The 15,085-nt window shown below is 37.6% G+C and overlaps 1 protein-coding gene and 1 pseudogene across 1 annotated transcript; both read right to left on the bottom strand.

The window, feature by feature from the left end:
* Window positions 1-4,886: 4,886 nt before the first annotated feature.
* Window positions 4,887-5,922, bottom strand: LOC138163537 (olfactory receptor 5D18-like). The gene has a single exon (XM_069090989.1). The coding sequence runs from the start codon at window positions 5,844-5,846 to the stop codon at window positions 4,887-4,889; it is 960 nt and encodes a 319-aa protein (XP_068947090.1). The 5' UTR covers window positions 5,847-5,922.
* Window positions 5,923-9,434: 3,512 nt separating this feature from the next.
* LOC138163342 (UDP-GalNAc:beta-1,3-N-acetylgalactosaminyltransferase 2 pseudogene) lies at window positions 9,435-10,649 on the bottom strand (annotated as a pseudogene).
* Between the last annotated feature and the right edge of the window lie 4,436 nt (window positions 10,650-15,085).

The raw sequence follows: 15,085 nt of genomic DNA, 5'->3' as shown, positions 1-15,085 counted from the left end.
AAGGAAGGAAGGAAGGAAGGAAGGAAGGAAGGAAGGAAGGAAGGAAGGAGGGAAGGAAGGAAGAAAGGAAGAAAAGAAAAAAGGAAGGAAGGAAGGAAGGAAGGAATGAAGGAAGGAAGGAAGGAAGGAAGGAAGGAAGGAAGGAAGAAAGGAAAGAAGGAAGGAGGGAAGGAAGGAAGAAAGGAAGAAAAGAAAAAAGGAAGGAAGGAAGGAAGGAAGGAAGAAAGAAAGAAAGAAAGAAAGAAAAAGAAAGAAAGAAAGAAGGAAAGAAAGAAAGAAAAGAAAGAAGGAAGGAAGGAAGGATGGCTTTTAATTGGATGTTTTCTGTTCAATGTATTATCTCCACATGTCCTCTGATGATAATGAACCTGTTTTATTTGGGAGAGGCAGAAAAAATCACAAATATTAGGTAATTCATCATTTAGTTGTCCTCCTGACCAACCTATTCTACCCATTACTCAAATTGTGTCATCCCTCCATTCAAAGGCTAATCAGGAAAAGAATATATTTCTTTTCAAATCCTCAGGTTCTTCACACATTTATATGATATTTTGTTACTTCCATGGTCCCAGAAACATATAAAGAATAACGAAATTTAGAGGTGGAAGAAAATTTAGAAGTCATTCTACTTCTATGTCTTTCATGAGTAAGCTAAGGCATCAAAAGGCAAATGGACTTACCCAAGGGCCTAAAGCTAGCAACTCTGTCCATTACATGTTGTCTCTACTGATCCTGCTTCTAGACAAAAATTGCCAGGGCTGGGATATATTTAGAATATTTCATTGCCTCTGTGTTAATAGGTATGGGTTACAGAGAGCTAGGCTTTTTAAGTAAGAGAATATCCTAGAAGATTTGCCAAGAGGAAAGAAATATTTCCCCTTTTCACTTAATTTTCCTTTAAAAAAAAGATCATTTTTCATGAAGACTCAAACAACACCATTTAAGCAAACCTACCTTCTGAAGTGAGGCAAGTCACTTTCCTGCCTCTTAAAGATGAATGTAGGCATGATACTATGAATTTGATATCTGTGGTGTCCTCTGGGGCCAAGGCCCCGGAGAATTCACTCTCTACTCAATTATTCTCCATGGGCCACAGATAAACAATTAAAAGGAGTGAACTGTCTCAACTGTCATCTTGATAGGTAAAAAACAGGAAGGGATTCTGAAGTCCAAGGAGGAAGAAGAGGGTTATTTACATGCTTAATTTAGACCCTAATATTAAGGATTCCTTACACTTATAGGTATTTATGCTACCTAAAACTCTAGTATATCAATTATCGCAATTTATTTTTACAATGACCTCACTAGGAAGACTAGTCATTAATTACTATTCCCCATTGTACAGATGAGGAACCAAACCTTCGTGGCTTATATAACTTGGCTAACATCACAGAGCTAATAATTGTTTAGGCCAGAATCCAAACCCAAGTCTACTGGTTCCAGTTCAGTACTCTTTTTGTTGTATGTCCTGACTTCCAGGGCCATCAGATAATTATAGAAAATATTTAGAGCTAGAATGCCTCTTAGAAATAATGTAGAACAGTGGTCTCACTCCATAACTCTTTTTCAAAATTTTCCCATTATTTCAAAACAAAACAAAAGTCTTGAAGTCTGGCTTTAGACCTTATCACTCAATTCTAACTTGTCTGTAGTTACCAGTGTTTTTTTCTCAGTTTTCTTAGTCTTTTTGCATTCTAATCCTTTATATCTATAATATCTGAAAATTTTTACCATTCTCTCTTCCTCCTCCTCCTTCTCCTCCTCATCTTCATCATACTCATCACCTTACAAGGTATATTGTGTTTAAATACTTTAAATGCATTATATTTATATGTATTTATTTTTCTACTCCAGTGGAATGTAAGGTCTTTGTGAGCAGTAACTGTTTTATTCTTTATACTTACATGTTATTTCCAAACTTAGGGCTTAGCACAAAGCATGTGATTATAAATACTTGTAAGATGATGATGATGACGACAAAGATGCTTAAGTATCCCTAAGTGCAGATGATTCCTATGATTAGGAAAATGTAGGCTTACTTGTGATGAATTCATTAAAAAATTCACAGTGGCAGCCAGGCAGCTCAGTGAGTAAGAGCACTGGCCCCAGAGTCTGGATGACCTGGGATCTAATCCAGGCTCAGATACTTAGCACCACACCCAGAAATAACTGGCTGTGTAACCTTGAGCAAGTTACTTAACCCCAATTGCTTTTAAAAAAAAATCACAGGTTCACTTTATATTACTTATGTCAAGATATTTCTAAGCACCAGGAGTTACTCTTTCTAACACTCATTTTCTCAAGGGCTTGTTAAATCCTTAGTATATGATAACATGTATCAGGAATTTGTTTTTCACCAGGCAGGCCTTCTTAACACTAGAGAATTTCTTATTTAAAGTTCAGTGATTCCAGCTTGAAAAATGGTTATCAACCAATAACTACAAGTGAAGAACACTTGTTTCAGACATAGGCATTCTAGGTGGAGTTTGCACCATGAAGTCTTTCTCCACCATAAATCAGGCATGGGCATATTTTCAGGATGGAGTTGCTCATGTGCACCTGAAGGAAACATTATGGCTCAAGGCCTACACATTTTATATTAGCAATAACAACAACTACACACACTGACACACACACACAGACACACATATATACACACATATCACATTAAGGTTTACAAGTTTTACTTTGAGGTAATTAAGAAGCTCTTTCAATAACTCTCGATTCTTGAAGTTGGCAAGGATCAGGTTACAGTTGTATAAATCTGGGGCAGTTTGTTCTTCCCACATGCCTTAGTCAAAGTCTTAAATAATTCAGAATTTATTTTTTTACATAAAAGAAATGAGTTTTGAATTTTCCTCTTGCCCCTAGTCCCTACTTCACCTTTTGAGAAGACAAGTTATATTTAATTCAGTAAACATATGAAAACTTGCAGAAAAATGTGTATTTTCCATATGGAAAATATTAATATATACATATACACATATACATACATATTTGTATACACATATGCATATACATATATGTGGGTATACATGTGTACTTCAATCTGCACTGAGTTAAACAATTCTTTCTCTTGACATGGATTGCATTTTTCAGAATCCTTCAGAATTGTCTTGGATCATTTCATTGAATAGAGTAGCTAAATATTTCACAGTTGATCATTATTACAATATTATTGTTACTAAACACAATGCTCCCCTGGTTCTGCTCACTTCACTTTGCATCAGTTCATATATGTATTCACTGCATTTGAGAATTATCCATTTATTACTTACTACATGATCTTTAGCAAATAGTTTTCCCTCTATTTGCTTTTTTTTTCACTATCAAAGAAGAGAAAATGCTGGATTACAAGATCTCTCACGTCTATTTATTCTCTAAATCCTTATCCTATAGTACTGTCAACTATAGTCCATATGTATGCACTTACACATGTATGTGTATTTAAAACATTACCTATCTATATATACATATAAATGTAGTGTATCTGTAATTTTCCATTCCATGGAAAAAAAATGAATTATCATCAATATCATAAATACAAAAGGAGAGTGGAAAGTGTACTAGAGAATTTGCTAAGTCAAGTGATTTATTTTTAGTCAGTGTTCTTTTTATTTTTTTCAAAGCAATTGGGGTTAAGTAACTTGCTCAAGGTTACACGGCCAGTTATTTCTCAGTGTGGTGTTGAGTATCTGAGCCCGGATTTGATGCAGGTCATCCCGACACAGGAGCCGATGCTCTTACTCGCTGAGCCACCTGGCCACCCCTAAGCAATTGGGGTTAAGTAACTTGCTCAAGGTTACACGGCCAGGTGTTTCTGGGTGGGTGCTAAGTGTCTGAGCCCAGATTTGATCCCCAGGTCTTCTCAACACTGGAGCCGGTGCTCTTACTCGCTGTGCTACTTGGCCGCCCTTTAGTCAGTGTTCTTACCAGTTATAGGAATATAGGAAGAAACAATAAGAGTTACTGGATAAATCACTCAATTAATAATCAGGAATTTTGATTGTTCATTATGATAATCTCACTTTGTGATCTTGGGCAAGTGCTATTGCCATTGTTGTTTCTTTCCTGAGTGAACCTTAGTTTATAAAATGAAATTGTAATTGGATATCTCACCTCCTAAGCTCTGATGTCTATACACACACACACACACACACACACACACACACATACCCATATAATAAATGAAGTTATATTAAGTAAAAATTGTTGTAATATTTCCCCAATTATTTCTGACTTTATGGGCTCATCTTCTGGAATCATATCTGTTATTATTGGCAAAGATACTGAAGTGGTTTTCCATTTCTTCCTCCAGGAGATCAATTTTTTTTCTTTTTTTAAAATTTATTAATTTATTTTTAGTTTTCAACATTTGTTTTTAGAAGGTTTTGAGTTCTAATTTGCCCCCCTCCCTAAAGTGGCATGCAATCTGATATAGGCTATGCATGTATTGTCCTATTAAACATATTTTGACATTAGTCCTCTTATGACAGAAGAATCAGAAAAAAAAGGGAAAAGCCATGAGAAAGGATAAAACAAAAACAAAAGACAGAGAAAATGGCATTTTTCAATCTACATTCAGACTGCATAGTTCTTTCTCTGGATGTGGATAGCACTGTCCATCATGATTATTTCATTTTTAATCTTAGCTTTATTGAATATCTTATGTAAAAATATTTTATCTATCAAGCTTATCCATTTATCTTCCTCAGTCCTCTTCAACTAGTACTGGGTCATGAGCTTTACTTCTATATTACTCTGATAAATTATTTTTTTCCATGATTCTCTAAACTATGTGAACTTTTCACTTAGATCATTTATCCAATTGGAGATGATCATTTGTGAGGTGTTTTCTATATAGATTTTTCATTAGAAATTTCTAATTAATGGGAAATGTGCTTATGGAGAAAACATTTAATGTCCCTTAACTTGATGAGTGTTTGTTTTACATCTTTGTTTCTCAGGCTGTAGATTAGGGGATTGAGCATGGGGATTACCACTGTATAAAACAATGAGGCCACTTTGAATGTAAGCTTAGTGTTCTTGAAGTTGGGAACACAATAGAGGAAAATGATGGTCCCATGAAAAATGGTGATAGCCATTAGGTGAGAGGCACATGTGGAGAAGGCTTTACGTCGTCCGCTGGATGAATTCATCTTCAATACAGTAACAAAAATGAATGCATAAGAGGCCAGGATAATCAAAAGTGTGCTCACTCCATTAAAAGTGGCAGAGATGAAAAGCAGCAGCTGGTTGAAATGAGTATCAGAAGAAGAGAGGTTAATCAGCAATGAGAATTCGCAGAAAAAGTGATTAATTGTGTTAGATCCATAAAAAGATAATTGGACAACAGAACATGTGAGTAAGAGGGAACAGACTATGCCCCATGTATATGATCCAGCCACCAATAGTGCACAAAGCTTTTGGGACATGGCAACGGTATATAGCAAAGGATTGCAGATGGCCACAAAGCGATCATAGGCCATTACTGCCAGCAAGAAGGCCTCTGTCACCACAAATATACAAAAGAAAAAATATTGTGCCAAACACCCAGAGAAGGAGATGCTTCTGTCTTCTATCAGTAAGTCCACTAACATCTTTGGAGTAATGATGGAGGAATAACAGAAATCCACAAAAGACAAATGGCTGAGGAAAAAGTACATGGGGGTGTGAAGTTTGGGATTGATTTGGATGACACCAATCATTCCTAGATTTCCCAACACAGTTATAGAATACATGATCAGGAATACCAGAAAAAGTGCCACTTGAAGGTCTGGGTAATCTGAGAAGCCTAAGAGGACAAATGTTGCAACAGAACTCTGATTTCCCTCACTGGTCATCATGATTCCTGCTGGGCAAAACAATCAGAAATTCAGTCCTGAAAAAAAAAAGTCAACAAACAAGAATTAAATACCTATTCTTTGCATCAGTACTAAGGCATCCATTGAGTGTATAAAGTGAAAGCAAAGCAAAATTAAACAAAAAACATCCTCCTCTTTCATGGAGTCTTACATGCTTTACAAAGGTCACAGGTATCAGGAAGAATTATTCAAGTTCATGGTGGTCTCTATTCTACTACTAATTAGACAATCCTCATGGAAGTCTAAGACAATTTAATTGGGAATGTGAACAACACTATCCTCTCTGACATATCTGACAAATGGTCAGCCAGCTTTTGCTTGATAATGTCCAGTGAGAGAGAAGCTACTTCTTCCCAAGAGAGCCCATTACACTTTGGGGTAGCTCTAAATGTCAGCACACTACCCCATCCCTTAACTTACATTATCTCTTTTCAATTTCTAACCATTTTTTCCTGTGTTTTCCTGTGGTGCCATAAAGAACAACATCAGTGATGATAAAAGCTACTGGGACTTTTTATGGATGGTTGATATACTTTGAGTAAACTTAAAAGCAAAAGAAAATACAGAGTGATGGAATGGCCAAGGGAAACATTTAAGATAAAATTAGATCATTTTTTATCTATGAATACATTTCCTAGAGCACTGTGGAAAGAATGGATGATTTTTTTGGTTTGTTTTTTTAATTCTAAAATAAAGATCACATTTATTATCACAATTTGCATAAAAACAGAGAGCTTTTACAAAAAAAAATTTGATAGTAAATACTTGAGTTTAATATATTGTGATATTGCAGGGAAACCACACACTCTATTGCTGTGCCCCCAGCTAAACTTCAAAGAAACTAAACATTTCCTAATCAAGATATTCATTATTTACCAGAACACATCTTTGGAAGTAAGTTCATTATATTTTCTTAACAAGCCAAATCATTTACTCATTCAAGTCAAATTCCAAGTCTGTACAGTCTCTTGATATCATTGATATAGCAGGTTAATGACAAGTAGAATCTTAGTTGAACAGGATCTTAGAGATCATCTAGTCCAAACCTCTCATTTACAGATGAGGAAACTGAGGTCCAGAGAAGAAACTATTTGCCCAGAAGAGCTGGGTCTAGACCTCAAGTCTTCTGATTTGCTGGTAATTGTTCTTTTCATTCTGTTAGTTGGACATGAAAAACAAACCAAAGGATGTTGATGATTTCAGTGGGAAAGTTTAAAATAGTACAATCAATAGAACAAGAGGAAAACTCATCATCAAAGGTCACTTAGGTCAAAACATTGACTCAATGAGTCCTGTGTACCCCACCAACTGTACTAAAGATTATGGAGCAGTGACATGATGGTCTTTATAACAGATGAGTTTTTCAACACTAATCAGTTATTTGGGTGATCTAATACAACTAAGCCAACTTGGTGCTCAAAAGTTAAACAAAACACATGCTTACATTGCGGCTAATCTTTTTAACTGTTTTTTTTTTTTAATAAGTGCAACTGGTTTTATAATTAGTTGTCAGTTTTAAAAGAAACAATTTTTTCTCTTCTACCTGACAGAGACCATGACAATTCAAAAGGTGAAAGGCTTACTATTTCTTAAGTTCCAGGATCAGAACTCAAATTGTCCTATGAAAGCCCTAAAGTAGATTCAGTAAGACCCATAATCAAGTTTTGTCCTTCATTATAAATTACAATATATTTGACCAAAGGACATTATTTAGGATTCTGAAGGCAAATGACTTTTAGTGGCATGAAGAGAATACACTTTGCAGATTTATCTTATATATTTTTTTTTCCAATTTTAGATGGAAGGTAGAGAAACTGAACTAGAGAGTGACTAATAGCCATAACAGTTTTAGTCTGTTGAAAACGGAGACTGTGTATTAGTACAATGGTAAAAATTAACTTATGATTTTTCAGTGTGACTGAGACCAAGAAGTCAGTCATGTAAAAAATTTGTCAAACCACATTTTAGTGGAAGAAAAGATTGTCTCTAGCATTCATATAATAACTCTAATAAATACTTTGTGACTATTTACTGGCTTTTGTTTGTATATTTATTTTTGTACTTTATACGTATTTCTCCATAGTACAACTTTACATAGAAAATCTAAATGTTAAGACTATTTTGACTAATGTTGTTTGAAAAATATTCTGTCTACAATAAGAATTCTGTATTTTCCCCTAATAGACCTTACTATGATACTTACTGATATCACATAATTATGGTTCACAACTAAGGAAAAGGCCACAGAAAATGGGGGATGCACATATTTCACTAATTAAACTAATGCTGCCATATCCTTTCTGTTGTACTATTTTTAGGACATTAAACAAAAGATATGCTTTTAATTTGGGTTTGAGTCTATACATAAGTTGAGATAATGTCATTGTCATGGAGTTCAAATATGGCTGAAATTCAGCTCTAGATGTTGCCTCAATTTTAGGTGAATATTGAGGTAAGCCATGATGGTATAAATACTGCCAGGAAATAGAAAAGTGAAATTAGTTCTCTTAGGGCACCAACTTATTCTTTAGAAAATTACTTCCCCATTATCACCAAAACCCTGGGGAGTACTTTACTTTTAACTGATATGGAAGATTTTCCTTAATAGGGACACTTCATAGCCCTTATCAACAAAAGGAGATCAAATTAGCACTAAATACTGTGTGTCTGTTGAAGTATATAGGCTACAAACTTGGGTAACTACTAATATGATAGATGTACTTTTAAAAACAAGGATCCTGGGCTGCCAGGTGGCTTAGCGAGTAAGAGCACCGATTTCAGTGTTGGGATGACCTGGAGATCGAAACCTGGGCTCAGACACTTATCACCCACCCAGAAACACCTGGCTGTGTAAGCTTGAGCAAGTTGCTTAACCGCAATTGCTTAGGGGCAGCCAGCTCCCTCAGCAAGTAAGAGCACGGGCTCCAGTGTTGGGATGATCTGGAGATGGAATCCCGGGCTCAGACACTCAGCACCACACCCAGAAATAACTGGCCCTGTAACCTTGAGCAAGTTACTTAACCCCAATTGCTTAAAAACAAAAACAAAAACAAAAAAAAACCAAGGATCCCTACTGGGCAAACTCCCCTCTCTAGCTACCTAAATCTGTACTCACTGTTTAGTAACCATAAGGACTGACTTGCTAGCACTTCATTCCTGTAGTAAGAAAACTAAATTCTCTACCAAGAAACAGATTGTTTCCCCTGAGAGTTCCTATTTGAACTGCTGCTTTACCAGTTACATCTGATTCCAACAATTAGCCAAGTCCCTAAGTGATGGACAGATTATTAAACTGTAAGGTTTTTTTTAAATAAAATGACTTTTTACATTATTATATGATATTTTAAAAATTGCTTGGACATAAAAAAACATTAATTTTAAAGCATATGTTAATTTTTAAACGGGGAACTTCTATGCAAATATCAAGAAATATTCCATCAGTGATAGGTGAAAGCACCAACATATGTCCCTTGAAAGAAGTCCGGTTCTGCAGCATAATCTTGAATTTTCTTTGTACACCTTCCTGTTTCCTTCACTCCAGGTCTTCAGACAGCCAAGTTTAAAGGATTATCATTTTGCATCACACTTGCAAGCATCCCCACACACTTCCTTCAGCCTCCACAGCTCTGTGAGTTCTTGTGGAGAATACTGAGAGGAAGAGAGCCTGCCAGTTTCACAAGTCTTCTCACACAACCAAAGACAATCCTGATATCTCTTAGGCCCCACATTTGCTATCCAAATGCCCAAGCTCACATCTTCATCCTGATATGTCTTTAGTCTTTCTGACTTGCTTGCTAACTAGTGAACAATATCTTTGGAGATAATGTAACTGGACCCACATGCAAAGAGGACTTCGGTACTCTAATTCTTCACACTTTCCTGTATGATCAACTGCCCAATTCCCCACCAAGAATTTGGTCTGTCCAGGTTTTTGTGGGCAATCCTATACAATAAATACAACTTCTAAATCTATGTAAAGTTCATTATCTGTCTTCAGCAATAAATCAAAGCTATTTGAGTTCACTGTCCAAGTATAGAAGTTCAGTAATTTTGAAGGAACATTTTGGAAGGTGTCAACAATGTCTACAAAAACAGTCATGAAAGTGCTGCTCCCTTCAATAAGGCATCCTCCTCATGGAGGCTATTGATCTGATCAATAAACCTTTCCGGGGCCGTTTGAAGACTTGTAACAGAGTGTCACCTTCTTGAATTGTATAAATCAAGCCTCCTGCTACTCTCTCTACACCTTCCATGAACTCATACGGCAATGCTCCCTCATCAGCTGCAATGACACTGGAACTCCCCTCCCTCCTTCAACGTTACTGTGTGAAGATTCCTAGACACGAGGCCCTGAAGATCCTGGCTGCCCCACAATCCTGCCTTCACAGCTCTCTGGGGAAATGACCCGCTCCACGGGTCTGTAGCACAGTCGGCTGACTTGTACTCCACGGCTGGGGGGACTGAAAGGAGCGCTAATGAGCGCTCCTCCTGTTCTGCTCCATACACCTTGACAGTCATACACTCTGGAAACCCCCGTCAGCAGCACGGTAGGCCACGCCAAGACTCGTCACGGCAACTGGACAGACTGACACTAGACCCTCAGAGAGGCCTGCTGCAGGAGGGCCGCGATTTCCTGGGATCAGTGACGCTGGGCACTTTGCAGAAGGAGGGTCTCCCCCAGGCGCGTCCCAACCGCGAGCACCTGAACTTCACCGGCACGCGCTGACTAGATTCTGGACGCAAAGTGCTTCTGCCACGTGGCCTGATCACTTTCTCCTTCCTCATTATTTCGAGCTGACAGCACACCAACTCAGGCCTCGCAATGTCTTGATGGCCGCCGCAGGGCCGGCCCGGTGGGAAGGAGGAGGGAGGCGCGGGTGGGCGGCAGCGTGGCCCGAGCAGCCACGGGCACGGCAGCGCCAGCCAGGCTCGCATTCCGCTCCACCTCGCTCCCCCGCCGGCTCCCCGCGTCCCTGGGTCGGAGGAAGGCTGGGGAGACTGTGAGAGGAGAGGCGCAGGTGGGGAGGGGCTTCCCCGCGCGCACACCCTCCCGCCTGACCCCGCGGGCGTGGGCCGGATCCCCTGGGACTCCTGGGGAAGATTTCACGGAGCCCAGCCCTGCGGGAATGGATTTCTTTACATTTGAATGTTGGGGCAGCTGGGAGGAGGGGGATGGACATGGGGAAGATAAGAGTGAAGGAGGGAGTATCACTGTTGTGGTGAGCAAGAGCGAGTCTGTTCATCCTTTCAAAGTGAGTTCCGGTGGCCTGCAGGACTGACTTCAGGGTGGCATCCCCCCAGAACATTAGATAGCTGGGCTTGAGAATAGTATTTCTCATTTCCCCTAAGGTAGGTGAGAGGTGTGAAGTTGAAAGATGTTTCTCCAGTTACCCCGAGGGAATTTCTCACCTTCATGTGAAATTAAGGAAACTGGTGAGAGACGGTGTAGGATTTTTATGAATCTTTTCTCCCACCTCATTTAAGGGAAAAGTCTTAAAATATAATATTGAACATCATTACAACACACTTTATTCTCACCTCTGCCTTTTAGAATTGTTTTCTTCAAATCAAGGATCCCAGGACATTTCCTATGTAAGGCCTTTTCTAATAGATTCAAATGCTAATGCTTTTTGCCTAAAGTATCTTGAATGTTATTTGCCATGAATTCATTAAAAATATGCACATTTTCTCTTCTCCAGTAAAATGTAAAGTTCTTCATGTGAGGCATGTTTTTCTTTGTGTGTGTGTGTGTGTCTCTTTTGTGTCGCTCCACCCCTTCTTAGCACACTTTATCTAGTAAACAATTTATAAATGCGTGTTGATTTATTGTTTTTGTTTTTTATTAGATTCAAGCCAATACTCTAACACATCAAAGGCTTTTTGAAACTTTATTCTTATTGAGTGGAGTGTGGACACATGCCTCTAAGCTTTCTGTCATGCAGTTTATGCATGCATTTTTATATGTAGATCATTTATATGTTTTCTCCCAAATTAATTATAGAAATGTTTAATTAAATGGGGTAAGGCACAGATCCCTAAGGCACTATTCTAGAGAATTTTTTCCCCAGTTGACATGAAACCATTTTCTTTGTATTTTTCTATTAAAACATTTATAAAATCAATAATGATAATGATTAATAGCAGTTATAATAACAATACTAATAAGTACCATTTGTATAATACTTGAAGTTTTGGTAAACACATTATCAATATCCCATTTTATCATCACTACTAAACTGTCCTATAAGGTATGTCCACCTTAAAAATGAAGAAAGTGATAGATTAAAAGTCAGGTGACTTGTCTAAGGTAACTAGTAACTGCAACAAACTGGATTTGAACTCATTTCTTCCTGATTTCAGATTAAGCACAATATCTGCTGTGACCCCTTTATTGAACATTCAGTTGTACCATACTTTTGTCCATGTACCCCTATCTTTTCCAAAGTTGCTTTATTATATATTATGGTCTACCTCACCAAGGTAATCAAATACACTATTTCACCTTCATTATTATTATTACTTAGTCATTATTAAAATGTTACTCTTTTACTTATCACCTTCATTAAGGTTCATATTTGAGGCCTTTTGTTATAATCACCTGAGAGATGTGAGATGTAGATTATAAAGAGGATGTTAAATGATTTTGTTTTCTCTGAGTTTTCCTACTACTTATAGCTGTGATTAACATATAGTAGATATTTAGTAAGTAATGATTATGTATTAAATTAATGAATGAATGAAAAATGAATGACTTTCTTTCTTTACAGACTCAAAGAAACATGGTGATACAGCCTGAGGAACATGCTGTTTCCTGAACTGTTGCTGACATCATTAATGAAAAGGTAACATCTCTAGCCAAGTGGCCTAAATGAAATAAAATTTATTTACAATGCAGAATCATAGATCATAAAAAGGGACCATAGATAGCATCTAGTTGAACCATCTCATTTTACCTATGAGAAAAGTGAGACCCTAGGTTGTTGGAAGACTTGCTAATTGTCCCACAGGTAGTATTGGATGTTGTGTTGTGACAGAAGTCCTCTGACTCAAGGGCCAGTGTTTTTTTTTTTCCATTTTATTTGTCTGGGAGGATATTATGAAGATAATATCATCATGATTCTACACCGGAAGTTCATTCTAGGCACACAGAGGGGGCTAGAGCATAGTTTGGGAGAAAATTCCTATTTAGAAAAGCTTTGGTTTTGGATATCTTTTCTTACACACTAGATTGCATCCTATTTCTACTCCAATTCATTCTCTCATTGGAAGAATCTCTGCTCAGTCCATTTTTAGATGTGCAATCTAGTAAAGAACACCCCTTGGATTTGGATTGGGATGGCCAAGGTTCAAATCTTGACTCTTCTATTTAAATTTAATTTAGCCGGGGACCATCACTTAACTAGAAACAACAATTACTGTGGTTAGAGCCAAAGAATATAATCTCTGACCTGTCACTTGCTGACATTGCGATTGTACAACCCTGAATGAGGCATTAACTCCTTTGAGGACAAATTTTCTCAACTGCAAATTGAGATATTTGGACAAGAAATTTTCTAATTTTCTAACTGTTAAAAAATCTACATAATCTTTAATATTGAGCAGGTACCATGATCCAGGCGTGATGATGGACTGTTTAACTGGAGGTTAATGATTCCACCCCTCTGGGCTTCAATTTACTCACCAGTGAAATGAGGAGAGGGTAGTTGTCCTCTGTGATCCATTGTGGTGATCAAGTCAAAGAGCTCTGTCTTTTCTCTTTGCTGAAGTACTATTTGATGTCAACCAGTGTTATAGATTTCTACTCTTCTCAAATGCTCAGCCAGTCTAATGACAGAAATATATCCAAGCTATTCATACATGATTTGGAAAGATCATATTCCTTTAAAGAAAAGGTTAAATTCTTAAATTCAGCTAAATTTTATTATCTTATACTATGTGTTTGGCATTAGACAAGGTGCTGAAGACACAAAGAAAAAAACAAAACTGTCCCAACATTCAAAAACTTGACATTTAATGCAGAAAGCAAGGCATACTCTGTGAATTGAAATGACTTCCGTGAATCATCTATTGACCATTTTGTGTTGCAGAGGAAGAAATTGTGGCATAGCTGGCAGGAAAGGTCTCTCTCCAAGGAGAAGCTGCTTGGTACAAGGTCTTTTGAAGCCCAGCCAAGTCTTCCCTTTATTCCACACTCTTCCTTATTGTCACATAGATGTTTCTAGTTCTTACTTTCAGTGGAAGTTAGCTCCAGAGGGAGGGTAGTTTCATTGTAGAGACACCCAAAGTCCCCTTCAGCTCTATGACACCTTTCTACTCAACATATCACTACCTACATGGTCAACAGTCTTCCATTTTATTTGAAGCTATGGACTTTAATAGGATGCCTTTCAATCAGTGGATTGTCTCCAGGCATCCTGCCATGAAAATAAGCCTGTTCAATGTGAGAGGGGCAGAAAAATCACACAAATTCAACAAGCACTTTATCCAGCTATCTTACTGACCAATCTATTCTACCCATGACTCTAATTGTCTCATCCCTCCATTCAAATGTTTATCAGGAAAAGAATATATTCCTTTTGTCATTCTGAGGTCTTTCATAGAGTCATATTTTTCAGTGATGCCTTTCATTGTCCCAGAAATGTATAGAGAATAGTGAGATTTAGAGGAAGGAGAAAATCTACTGGTCATGTAGTTCTATGTTTTCTATTCACCAGTGAGGAAACTAAGGCACCAACAGATTTACCCAAAAGCATAAAACTAGCAACTCTGTCCCTTAAATATTGTTTCTGTTGATGCTGCTTCTAGACAAACCTTGCCAGGGATGGAATATGTTGAGAATATTTTATGTCTTTGTGAAAATAGGTGTTTGCAACAGAGTGTCTAGACTTTTTAAGTAATATCCTAAAAGAATTATCACGAGGAAAGAGGGAGACATTTCCCCTTTCCATTTCACTTTTCCTTTAAAAACACAAACAACCACAAAAACAAAAATTAGACAGCATTTCACATGAAAATTCAACCCCAGGAAACTTACCTTCTGAAACGAGGCAAGTCACTCTCCTGCTTCTGAAAGCTGCATGTGGGCCTGATGGTAGGAATCTTATATCTGCGGTGTCCTCTGTGAACAAGGCCCTAGAGAATCCTCACTACTTTATTATTCTCCATGGGCCACAGATAAGCAATTAAAGGGAGTGAACTATCTCTGATGCCATCCTCATGGA

Source organism: Petaurus breviceps, unplaced genomic scaffold (assembly GCF_028583685.1).
Source record: "Petaurus breviceps papuanus isolate PSGF00001 unplaced genomic scaffold, PetGlider_PUasm1.0 188, whole genome shotgun sequence".
Classification (NCBI taxonomy): Eukaryota; Metazoa; Chordata; class Mammalia; order Diprotodontia; family Petauridae; genus Petaurus; species Petaurus breviceps.
This window is presented reverse-complemented; position numbering and strand designations above follow the sequence as displayed.

Excerpts from the sequence above, each read along its gene's own strand:
- LOC138163537 (XM_069090989.1), bottom strand. The coding sequence starts at position 5,846 with ATGATGACCAGTGAGGGAAATCAGAGTTCTGTTGCAACATTTGTCCTC.